General features: G+C 55.3%; 1 protein-coding gene across 1 annotated transcript in view; it reads right to left on the bottom strand.

Annotated features, from left to right (window-relative positions):
* Nucleotides 1-442: 442 nt before the first annotated feature.
* Nucleotides 443-12,372, bottom strand: part of PAIP2B (poly(A) binding protein interacting protein 2B) — a 43,249-nt gene continuing 31,319 nt past the window's right edge. Inside the window, exons 3-4 of the mRNA XM_053254899.1 lie at nucleotides 6,232-6,417; nucleotides 443-3,119 (exon numbers count right to left, since the gene is read on the bottom strand). Coding sequence (XP_053110874.1) covers nucleotides 3,063-3,119; nucleotides 6,232-6,417 — 243 coding nt within the window. The 3' untranslated portion in view covers nucleotides 443-3,062. The remainder of the gene's footprint in view (nucleotides 3,120-6,231; nucleotides 6,418-12,372) is intronic.

Raw genomic sequence — 12,372 nt, 5'->3', positions numbered from 1 at the left:
CTGAAAGAGCCTGTGAAGCCACAACAGGGGAGGGCTGCCCCCTTGCACAAGCCGGGAGCAACAGCAGAGCTCTTCAGTGGACACGCTTGGCCCCAAGTACAGAAGACACTGCACACTTCAGAGTGAATGGCAAAATAAGGGGGAGAGCTTGGTTGCTCACATCAGCAGTGAGGGGACAGTTGGACGTAGGAAAAGGGCACTCTCAAGTGTTGCTCTTTCTTGAACTTTCAGACCAGACTCTTCCAGCAGAAGTCAAGGCTGCCCTTTTCCTCCCCTCTTGCTGCAGTTGCCACCAGCCTCTTCTGCTTCCGTGGCTCTGTCTTTTCTTCAAACCCTCCCGTTCAGCGCACATTCTGTGGCCAGGTCTCTTGCCCTGCCCCAGGACCAAAGAGGGAGCGCTGGCTATGGACTCCGGGCTTCCACACAAAGAACTTGGCACTGCTTCCCAGCTCAAAACCAATTTATTTAAGAATGCATTGTTGTAAAAATGGAGAGCACATAATTGTAAAGACTTCCTCAAAAAGAAACCAGAGACTACAAGGTGGAAGAAGAGAGAAGGAAGGAAAGGGAAAGAAAAGAGGGCCTGGAACCACACTCCTGCTCTGCCCTCCCCTCTTGCAGCTCCTACAGGACTAAGCCAGCCTGAAGCATGTCCCCAGAGGCCAAGCAGAAACCAGGATTGCCGATGCCCACCACCCTGCCCCCCTAGGGATGTCCAAAAGCTCCAAAGCAGGGAGAGGCGCAGCGGGCCAAGCAGCTCTCCTGCAGCGTGGAGAGGGATCGAGCCAGGCTCAAGCAGAGAGCCGCACCTGCCCAAAAAATCAGCTCTGGAGGGGCTGGGAAGTGGCAACCTCCACCTTTACTCTGTAGGAGGCACTTGGCTGCACGAGGCTCTCAAAAGCAGACTCGGGACTTGTCTCTGCTCCAGGGGAAACCGAGTTCCACAGGAGGAGTACAGAATGCAGTTGGCTGCAAGGCTCATGGGCAGTGCTCCCTGGAACAGGGATTCCCAGCTGATGTTGACTACAACTCCCATCATCCTCATTTGCAATGGCCAGAAGACCACTGCAGCTGTAGTCAACCAAATTTGGGAATCCCCATTAGTGGGACCACGGCTCCTGAGGCAACCGGCTGTTTGCTCTGGTCGAAAGCCAAGGCTTGTGACTGAACCCCTTCAGACAAATTCACTCTATTCTTAAATGCCCAGAATGTGTTTTTTTTTAAAGTCCACATGCTGGAGGGAAAGTGTCTGCATTCCCAAGGAGGACGGCAGCAGAGGGCAGACTGGGCACACTATTGCCCTGACCACAGGCCTCCTCCCTCCTCCAGTCATTTGCTGGACCCATTTAGTGACAGGGGCGTGACCTGATGGTTTTTCTGCTGCCCCCAAGAGAAAGCAGCAGCATCCTTTGGGAATGGAAGGGCAATGAGCTGGTCTAGTCAAGTTTGCAATGCTGATGGGGACCTGGACTCCTCCCTGCAGCAGCTGGGTTTATTTGGCAGGGGGTGGGGAGAGAGAATGCCATGTCTCCAACCCATGTCCGACATGCTGTAAAAACCAGTGCAGCAGCCCCAAATTGATCCTCCAGCACTTGTGAATGGCGAGGACATTCACCAGGTCAGCAAAAGGGGTTTTTTTGGGGGGGGAGGGGTTGCGTGGGGAGGGGGGCGGGTTTGTCCACAAAACCTGATCAAGATACAAGGCAGGCAGCCTTTGCTCAGCTCCCCTTTATTTCCGCGCCTTTGAGACAAAGAGCAACAGAGGGTTTTGCAAAGTACCAGAGCCCATCAGGTGAGAGCCAAACCGTTGATTCCCCTGGGGGAGGTGCTGCCTGTTTAGAAGCTAGAGGATGGAAGAAACCGAAGGGAAGCCTCTTCTGACGTGTCCCCCCCCCCTCTGCTGCTGGACAAGGCGCCTCTTGCAGAAAGAGGCAAGGCAGAAGAGACTGGATTTCTGCAAGCCCTGCTGGGGGCCTCCGGGGGGGGGGGGGGGGTCCAAGTCTTTGTTCTAGGGCCCACTGCCCAGCCCTGCTAGCCCAACAAGCATGCTGCACACCTCTCAGCCCTCTCTGCAGGGGGGATCCCTATGCCTTGGCCGAGCAGGCAGGCAGACTTAGAAACACCAAGAAGATGCCCCTGGAAGCCTCATGGGCAGGAGCCACCACGGGGGGGGAAGCAGCCTGAGAAGAGTGTGAGTCATCCAGCTGCCGGGTGGGGGGTACCCTGTCATGCCCGCTGGTGGTATTTCTTTTTACGGAGAGGGACTAAGGAGGGAGAAGAGAAAGAAAAGGGACACAACATTGTTCACGGGGGGGGGGGGGGGGCTGTGCCCAGGGGAGTCTCTGTGGATGAGCCACTCTAGGATATGCTGGGCCTCCATGGCTGCTTCCGGCACAGAGGCAGTGGCTCTTGCAGCCAGCATTAGGGGGCCAGGAGCTTGCCGTGGGCTGGGGAGGGGGGCAAGATTGAAGCCAACCCCCCAAACCCTCAAGAGTCCCACCCTGGCCCCCACCCAGGGGCAGCCTCACCTGCTGGAACCACAAAGTAGCCTGAGCGAGACAGGGCAGAGGAAGGGGCAGCTCCCAAGCCAGGAGAAGCAGCAGCAGCAGCAGCTGGCGGGCGGGCGGGCGGGCAGGCAAGCTGGAGAATCTCCACCGAGAAGAAGAGAAGCAGCCGGGGGCCCCTTCCCCGCACTGCAGCAGGGCCCCTGGGCAGTGTCCAAAGCAGGCTCAGTGAAGGGGCCGGTGGGAAGGCAGGGGGCCCCACTCACCGCCGCGTTACACTTGCTGCCGTTTTAACGGAAAAAGAAGCCCAGCCACCCAGAAGTTCCCCCAGCCGGCTCCGGCTCCTGGCCCTGCCCTGTGGCGGGCAGCCCTTCTTGTCAGTTTGTTTCAAAACGTCCCGATGCAGCAAGAAAAGAGGGATTAAGTCGCTTGAGAGTCCCCCAGGTGCACCCATGAGGAGTCTCTTCCCCACCACTGCTTGCGGGCCCCACTGCCCCCCCACCCCGTCCCACCCATCCAGGGCAAAAACCAAAGTCTTGGTGAAGTTGGCCTGATGGTTCAGTACTTCACTCCAGGGACAAACTCCTTGGCGTCGGGGTTTAAGGTGCTTTTGCTCTGCAAGAGAGAGGAAGAGGTCAGTTGGCTTCAGGGCCTCTGCCCGGCCCTTCGACCCTTCACGTGCTTGACACCCACCCAATCCCCCCTCTTGGGGACGTGGGTGGCTGCTTTCCGTTCCTGCTCCCCCAAGAGCCAAGCTGCCTCTGACGCAGAGCTGCTTGGTGACAACTTCTAAAAAAACAAAACGTGTAATTTGTATTTACTGAGGTCACAAGAAAAAGAGAGGTCTAGCAGGGCTTCTCAAACTTGGGCCCATAGATTGTGTTGGACTACAAATCCCATCATCCAACTACACTAACCAAAGGTCAGTGTTGCAGGGGATGATGGGAGCTGTAGTCCATCACCACCCAGGGGTCCAAATGTAAGAACTCCTGACTTCTCACCATAATCTACCACATGGAGAGCTAAAAGCATCTAATACACAGCATCTTGTGCGGCTGCTGCTCTGAAGGCAAAGGAGATGGTGTTTGTGACAGCATCTGAGTGGCCTCTGCAGGCTCAAAATGAGGTGGGTCCACCTAGCCCAGCATCCTATTTCCAGCAGCACCCAGCCAGAGGCATACGGAAAGCCCACAAGCAGGGTCTGTTGTGGGGAGGCATCCTGGTTTTTTGAATTTTTGTATGTGTGTGTGATTTCTGTTGTGCAGAGAGCCACCTTGGGCACTTCTATGGAAAGGCAAGATACACATTCCCTACTAAAAGCAATCACTGTCCCTGCTTCCTGATGCAGCAACGGATATCCAGAGGTAGACTGCCTCTGAAGAGAGAGTCCCTCACAGAACCAATTGGCATTATTGTTTGCGAAGAGAATTTACGTTTTCAACTCTCACAGCTACCCTGCAAGGTAGGTCACTCATTCCTGTTTTGCAAACAATGAGAGGTTGGCCAGTAGCAATTTCTTGCTACTACCTAGCTTGATGGCTCTAAGCTACCTCCAGGATCAGAGGCAGGATGTTCTAGAAAACCAGTTGCAGGAGAGTGGACAGGCCTTCACCTCTTGCCTGTGAGCTTCCCAGAGGCATCTGGTGGGCCACGGTGAGAAATGGGGCTGGAAGACCCCTTCTTCTGTTCAATGGCAGCTTCCCAGTGCAACCCAGCGAACAGACTGGATAAGTCTCAGTTGTAGACATTCCTGGATCTCACCTTGGCCTTCACTAGACAATAAGCACTCTTCCGAGGGTCAGGGACTTAAGTTGAGTCCAGCCCAGCCCCATGCATGAGGTGGAGGTGGAGGGTGGCAGCTGGTGCTGCTGCAGCAACCTCATCCTCGAGAGGTCCTTGGGGCTCAGAGCAGCAGAAAGGGCCAGCCAACCTCTGCCACTCGCAAGGCAAGAAGCCTCTTTGGGCTGTGGGGAGACAGACCTGAGCTCACCTGTGTGTCATCTTGCCCAGCCTTTCCTTCATGCTTTTAGACTTTGGTGTTCTCCCAATACAAATGGGCCTGCCGAACTTACTAACTCCTGTGTGGTTTCCCAGCACTGCCCCATATGCACAGAAGCCACTGCCCTCGTTCGGCTGGCTACCTCCCTCTTTTTAAACCCTCCACCGTATTTCCTGTATGTATAAACACTTGTATGGTTGCTGGTCTCTTCGCTTCTAGTTGTTGACTTGGTTACATCATCCCTCTCCCCCTCCCTTTTCTGGCTTATTAGATTATGTTTCTCACATATTGTTGTTAATGGCCCAGAGACGAACGTTTGGGGCGGTGTACAAATCAGATAGATATGTACGCGTATCAAGTTGTCTTCTGTGGAGTCCGACCTCTGGCCCATCTCGTCCAGGGGCTCAGGCAGAGAACGGTCTCCTCCCCTCACCCGCGACCTGACCCTCCCTGTGACCTTTTATATGCAAAGCGGGTGCTCTGCTATTGCGCTCTGGCCCCTTCCCTAGTTGAGGCTGTCCATGTTCCCCAAATGGGAAGCACCTGGCCAAGCGCTCCATCCATGAGAGGCGGCGCCAACTTCAGGACTCCGGTGGGCCTTTTCCTGCCGCTGGCCTGTTAAGGCTGAACTCCAAGTGAAACTCTCTTGGCTGCCACCCTGCCAGGCTGCCGTCTCCAGCCCACTGAGGGGCAAGCCCTGCCGCATGGCATTCTAGAAGCATGGAAGAGAAACCCCCGGCAGAGCACGGGGCGATGGAGCCAGGCTTCAGCCCTTGGCTCAGCAAGCCGCTCACAGGCGGACTTCCGTTCAGCTGCCTTTTCAGATGGAAAGACACCCAGCTGTACAGCGGCACTAGATGCCTACCTCACAGGGCTGCAGCAAGAGTGACTAAGACAACTGTAAAGCACGATTGTCGTGACTGTAGCATTGCAGGTTAACGACGGAACACGGCCAAGCAGGAGAACTGCCCCAAGTCAAAGGCATTTGCTGGCAGGCACAGACTCCCACTTGACAAGAGTGGGCAGAAGGGAAGGAGGTGGGGAGAGATTCCTTGTGTGCTGAACATGCACCTCTGGCTCTGCACTGCTATCTAAAGCATGAGAATGAGTGAAGAAGTGGTGAAAAATTCAGCGCCTTGTTCCTGCTCCCAACCAGCCCCCTCCAAAGACCTGCAACTCTTCCTTCCCAGTGCCAGCAGGACCTGCAAACCCTTTGGCACAGCCTCCCCACAGACACTTGCTGCTCCCTTCCCTTCTCCTCCGGCAAGCGCAGAGTGCTGCTTCACTGAGCCTTTGTGCATCCCTTCCGTGGCTGGATTCTGCAACAGGTTTCTTGAAACTGACTCGTATGGTTGTGCTTGATGGAGATGAAAACCTTGCAGGGTTGCAGCCCAGAGATTTTCACTTGGAGTGCAACCTAAACTGGCCAGTGGCATGAAAAGGACCCCTGTGGTCCTGAAGTCACCCTCTGTCCTGGATGGAGCACTTCAGCAGATGCGTTCCATTGGGCAAAGATTCATTTCTATTTAATACTGGGTTGTGCATTTTGTTGTTTTGATATAAAGTGTGTTTTAACATGGTTGGCAGCTTTGAGTCATCTTCAGCCGGATATGAACTTCTAAATAAATTAAAACCAACCCACGTGCTTGCACCGAAGATTCACACTCACACCCCATCTGTGAACTGCAGCCAACCTCCACGCTCTGCCTCTGCCCACCCAACGCTTACCAAAATGTCTTCCGATACGTGGCTGTAGGGGCTGTCATTGACCGAGAGCCCATTCAGCTGCTGCTGAAGCTGCCCAATGCCCTGGGGCAGGTCACGGGACGGAATGAACCAGTCCTGGTCCTCTTCGTCCAGCATCTCCTGGAAACAGCGGTCGAGGAAGTCCTGCTCTTGAAGCTCCTCCTCCACCTGGCCAGGGAGAAGATCCCCATCATGAGGAGGTCACACAGGCCCTGTGAGCAGCCCCTCGTCCCCACTGGCAGTCACGGCTTATGCCGTACACAAGGATCTGGCACTCTGGTCAATATCAGTTGCTGAGAAAAACACAGTAACTAAACTGATACCAAGAACCAGGTGGCAGCTTTACAGTCAACGCTTAGTCTGTGGAGGGTGTGGGGTGGGGGAATGGACACAAACTAGAAGGATTGCACCAAATTAGAGGGATACACTTACGCCAGACGTGGCCATTGTGGGACACCAGCCACTGCTTAAAATGCCAGCACAAAGTGCATTTCACAGGACTTCCCCTTCAGGTGCAGGCTTTGACAAAAACACAATTCAGCAAGTCCAACAGAAAAATTACATGCAGAAGTGGATGTGAAAGGAGTCAAATTAAGTGCTCCTTAGAAGGGCAAGCAAAAAGCTTTGTAGCTGGGCCTTGCAGGTTACACAAACAGCCCAGGGATAAAGGCAGAGACATTTCAGCAGGGTTCACAAAGAGCTTTTCTCAGGCTGGTTCCTGCTTTGCCTGCGGGGGTCCGGGAGGTCTCTCCAGCAAGGGGGAGCTTTCATTTCCAGTGGGGTAGGGATGAGGGCTACAATACAAACACTGCAATACCCACACTGGCTGCTGCCAGAACTTTCCAAAGGCTCTCAAAATATGCGATTTCAAGTCTGGAGTGCTCCAAGCTGGGATCAGCCAGTCCAGCCTGCCTCTGGCCCTCTCCTCAGGGCAGGATCACCGTAAGGCCAAGCATGGTCTGCTCCAGGCAAGCTCCCTCAGCCGAAGACAGCAATTCGTTCGTTTTTAGAGTTCTCCGTTTTTAACTTTTTATGAATAACTTTTGGTTGGAATCTTTAAAAAAAACATTGTAGTTTTAAATGTGGTTTTAGCTTGGTCTAATCTTTTATTTTACATTGTATCTGTTTTATTGATGTTGTGAGCCACCCCGAGTGGTCGTGTCCTGGAGGGGCCAGGTATACATATTTTAGAGAAAATAAGTGTGCCTCAGAGGCACCAGCTCCCCCAAACCACCCTAGCACATCCAGCCGTTTACGGATGCATAATAGTGATGAAGCAGCAGACCTGCCGAAAGACAGAGCAGAAGGCAGTGGCCTGACCGCCTGGCGGGGGGAGAGAGAAGCGCCCCATGCGCCAAGACACAGGGCTGGGGGCGAGTTACGGCAACGGAGGAGGACAGCCAGCCTCTCGGCCAGCTCGGCAGAGGTGAGGACACAGACGTCTACCACAAGGAGGTAGCCAGGGCTTTGCGCCACGAAGCCAACAGCCACCCACGTATGTCTCCCGCACCTGCTAGCCAGGTGAGGCACGGCCTCCAAACACAGTCGCTTCAGCGGCCCTGTTGGCGGCTACACAGCCACTGAAAGCCCTCTGCTCTTCCCTGGATTGGTCTCCTCTCCCTTTCAAGCCCTGTCAGCCCGCCGCCATCACATCCGTTGGCAGCGAGTCTCATCCACACATTACGCATCGTGTGAAGTGCTGGACTCCCTTTTGGACTCTCTGCCTGACGTCTACTGGCAGCGACTGCAAATGACCCCCAATGCTTGTGTGATAGGCAAGGGGGTGGGGAAAGCCCTCTCTGTCCACTCCCCCCCCCACATTCGTGATTTTCATTTCGGGAGGAGCAGACCAGAAACGTACATCATATTCCACCACAGAGTGGTTTCAGGAGACTTGGCCCTTGATTTCCCACCCCTTCCCTAGTGACTTCCTGGCAGCAGCCTGGGAGCCCAGCTCCAAGCCAGGCTCTCAGGCACCACGAGAGGGGGGCAGCCTCCACCGTCCTTTCTGAGCACCCCTCCTGCAACATCCCCACGCCTCACAGCTGTCTAGCCAAGGCAAGCAGGGATGCTGTTCTTTAAGCGGGCACAGGGTGGCAGCCGTCGAGAGAGAGTCCTGGAGAAGGGAAGCTGCTCTCAGCTTCACAACCAACCAACCACCCCCGCAAGTGATTGCAAAGGGTTCCCAGTCTTGCATCCCCAGATGCTGTTGGGCCAAGGCCACTGAGGCAGGGGATGGTGGGAGCTGCCGTCCAAACCCATCTGGGCACTCAACTGTGGCCTCTCTCAGGGGCATGGCCGCACACAAAACTCTAGCCCCCTACTCAGCTGTTTTGGGCTGTGACGGCTGCCAAAGCCGCCTTTCCTTGCCCCCACTGCCGCCTCACCTCCACCCCCGCTGGCTCTTGCCTAGCCAGAATGGGAAAATCGGCGCTCTCCTGCAAGCGAAAAAACCGACCCTCTCACTCTGGCTACAACAAGACCCCTCCTGAAAATGGGGAGAGGTGCCCGTGTGCCTTGATAACGGCGTCAAGGGCACATACGTGCCAGTCACCATTTCCAGCAGGCTCTTGTCTCAGTCAGAGCGGGAGAGTCGATTTCCCCAATCTGGCCATGGCAAGATGCCAATGCGGTAGCAACAGGGGAAAGGCGGCAGCGGGGGAAAGACTCTGAGCCCACCCCCCACCCCCCCGCTTCTTCCTCCCTGATCCCAGTCAAGTTAAGCTATTTCAAGTTGTTTTGAGAATGGCTGACCTCTTGCTGGAATTAAGGATGCCAGAGAGCTGTGCTCCCTCTGACTCCCCGGGCCAACTTCACTTGCACTAACTCCATCCATTCCTGTTTCTAGTTATGGGGCAGGAACAGGTAATCTGGGAAGGAGGGAACCAGCAGAGAGTGCCTAGCTGGACAGAACAGCCCGTCCTCCTCCAGCATACCCTACTGACCCGTTTGCACGTGAAGGAGGAACTAAAGGACTCCTTCAAAGGGGGGCTGTGCCCAGAAAGGAATCCAGGTGGGAGCCTGTTGGTTGTTTGGTACAGACAGCGACAGAGAAGGGACTCTAATATGGCACAGAATTTGGCTGGGCTGCTGTTCTCATATCTACATAACATATAACTAAAGCAAAAAAAAAAAAAAAGCTGAATTTGCACAAAGTGTCTTACATTTCTAATTGTTAATGATGGAAAATGTTATCTGCCTGTTATGACAACAGATAACAAATGTTATCTGTTATCACGACTTTAAATTCTGAAACAAATACTCTTCTGTTTTAATCTGGTTTTGATTATTGCTTGCATAGATTTAATTATTTGCAATTTGCACTTTTGGACACTTTAACCATGAAGTTACATTGGGTGCTGCTAATCACTGTTTTAGAAGAACAATGCGGGCAGAAGAGGGGGAGCGAGTGAGTGAGTGAGCAAGCATGTGTGGGGCACACAGGGAAGCATGGATGGCATTCCTGATGGAAGGACTGGGGGAGTGCGACAGGGCAAGGCACAAGATGCTCTTGCTGGAGCCGCTGCCCTCCCCCTGCCCCAGCACCCAGGAGCCACTTCCTGCCCAGGGCATGCGGTCTGCTCCAGGGCCCCGCCCCTCTCAAAGGGGCTTGCACAGCGGCAGGATGAAGTTTGCGTCCCTCCTCCAGAGAGGGAAGATCTCAAGTTTCTGGCTTCCAGCAGAGGCCTTCTCAGCCAATGAGACCCACAGCAGGCAGGCGTATCTCCTCCTGCCCTCCCCAGGCAGGGTTCCTCCCGCCCCGCAGAGGCTTCACTGCCACATCGCAGGCTTGGCACCTGGACAGAAGTCCAACAAAACGGAGGAAGCAGTGACGCCAGGCAGCCAAGGGCTGGAGCAGTGCCCGATCTCCTGGCTCCCGAGGCAGGAGAGAGACATCACGGGGACCGTGGAGACCCAGGTGGCCAAGCGCTGTCCTAGAACCAGAACACTTGCTCCAGACCATGTGGCCCCCTTCACCCTGCCCTTAAGAACATCAGAACAGCCCTGCTGGATCAGGCCCAAGAAGGCCCATCTAGTCCTGCATCCCGTTTCGTGCAGTGGCCCACCAGACTGCCCACCCACTCCTGACCAGTGGCCTCCCCGCTGTGGGCAAGAAACAAGAAAGCCATGGAGGAAAGCCAGGGCAGGAGTGCGGGGGAGCACACGCCAGGGGAAAAGCAGGGCTGGGGAGAGGGGCAGGAGGAGCTCTGTGCTGGCAAGGGAGCCAGGCAGGCAAGGGAGCCGGGAAGGCCAGCCCAGTGGGCAGGGAGGGGCCACGGAGAAAGCAAGGCTGACCCAAGGTCCTGTAGGCCAAAGAACAGAGCAGGCAGGGAAGAGAATGCCGCACGCTGCTGTGAAATACAAACGGGGACCTGCATCCAAAAGGGGGTTGCCTGGCCCTGGAAATGGCCCCGCACACACAGACAAGAGACTGGGGGCCGTGCACTTCCACTGCTCAGGGTCTCCTGCCTGCGTCCCAGGAGCCTTGGCCTTTCGGCAGCTCTGCAAAGGACTGCCCTGGAAGAGGATGTGGACGCTGCAGCTGTGCAAAAGGCCACCGCGCAGTCCCTGAGGAGGAGCAGGCACGGGCAGCCTGTTTGGCCACAAGGGCCACCGGTTCCTGGGCTGAAGCCAAGGCACAGCAGCTCTCCTCCCAAGTCCCCTCGCCGCCTGGGGCCTGCCTCCCCTTGAGGCTGCATTTCCCTGTCGGAGTCTCAGCAGCAGTGTCCCCTCTAACAGGGTTGATTCCAAGATGTGGTTGACTATGACTCCCATAATCCCCAAGCAAAAGCCATTGCAGCTGGGGACTCTGGGATTTGTAGTCAACCACATCTGGGAATCCCTGTTAGAGGGGACACTGCCCAGCAGCAGCTCCAAGTCAGTGGGTCAGACCCTGCTCCAAGGGCTGTTCTTAAGAACATAAGAACAGCCCTGCTAGTCCAGCCTCCTGTTTCCCACAGTGGCCCACCAGATGCCTCTGGGGAGCCCACAGGCAAGAGGTATGTGTATGCCCTCCCTCCTGCTGTTGCTCCCCCGCAACTGGTATTCAGAGGCATCGTGCCTCTGAGGCTGGAGGTGGCCCACAGCCACCAGACTAGTAGCCGTTGAGAGACCTGTCCACCATGAATCTGTCTAAGCTCCTTTTAAAGCCATCCATGCTGGTGGCCATCACCACATCCCATGGCAAGGACTTCCGCTTATCGGTCCTAAATTTTCCAGCCTTCAGTTTCATGGGGTGACCCCTGGTTCTAGTGTTGTGAGAGAGGAGAAAAATTTCTCTCTGTCCACCCTCTCCACTCCATGCATAATTTTATACACCTCGATCATGTCTCCCTTTAGTCACCTCTTTTCCAAGGTAAAGAGCCCCAGATGCTGTAGTCTAGCCTCACAAGGAAGGTGCTCCAGGCCCCTGATCATCTGGGCTGCCCTCTTCTCCACCTTTCCCAGTTCTACAATATCCTTCTTAAGATACGGTGACCAAAGCTGTACGCAGTACTCCAGATGTGGCCGCTCTTGCAGGAGGAGGCACAAGCATCAGAAGCAAGGGCCTTCCAGCACCGCCCTGCCCTCAGCCCCGAGTGCCCTGCAGGTCTCCTCCCAGCTCCACACTGCTGCTTGACGTCCTCCAACTCCCTCCCATCTCATCTTTGCTGAGGCAGTTTCTAAAAGCTTAAACATGTGCCTTGATTAGGTCCGTAATCCACGTGGAGGCGGCACCATAACGGTGTTAATATGGAGCAGAGGCTCCACAGCCACGGGTCCCCAGATGATGCTGGACTACAAATCCCATCATTCCCAGCCTCCAACCAGGGGGTGAAGGGAACTGTAGGCCAACAACATCTGGGGACCCAGGGTGGGGAACCCCTGATAGAGGCCACTTCAATTGTATTGCATCAGCAGTCCTTGCAGGAGTCTACTGCTGTCTGTGTGTCACTGCAAGGTCGTTTGCCCAAGGCCACCCAACACATCTGTGACTGAGGACAGACACCTGAACGGAGACCTCCCTGGCTGCCACCAGCTCTCTACACAAGGCACCCAAAGCCGATCCAGTTCAGCCCTGTGCCCACGGAAAGAGGACCCCTTCACCAGCACCCCTCACGCCACTCCCCATAACTCAGACCA

This window comes from Hemicordylus capensis, chromosome 5 (assembly GCF_027244095.1).
Source record: "Hemicordylus capensis ecotype Gifberg chromosome 5, rHemCap1.1.pri, whole genome shotgun sequence".
In the NCBI taxonomy this organism is placed as follows: domain Eukaryota; kingdom Metazoa; phylum Chordata; class Lepidosauria; order Squamata; family Cordylidae; genus Hemicordylus; species Hemicordylus capensis.
Note: the sequence above shows the minus strand (reverse complement) of the source record. Positions and strands in the feature narration are given on the sequence as shown.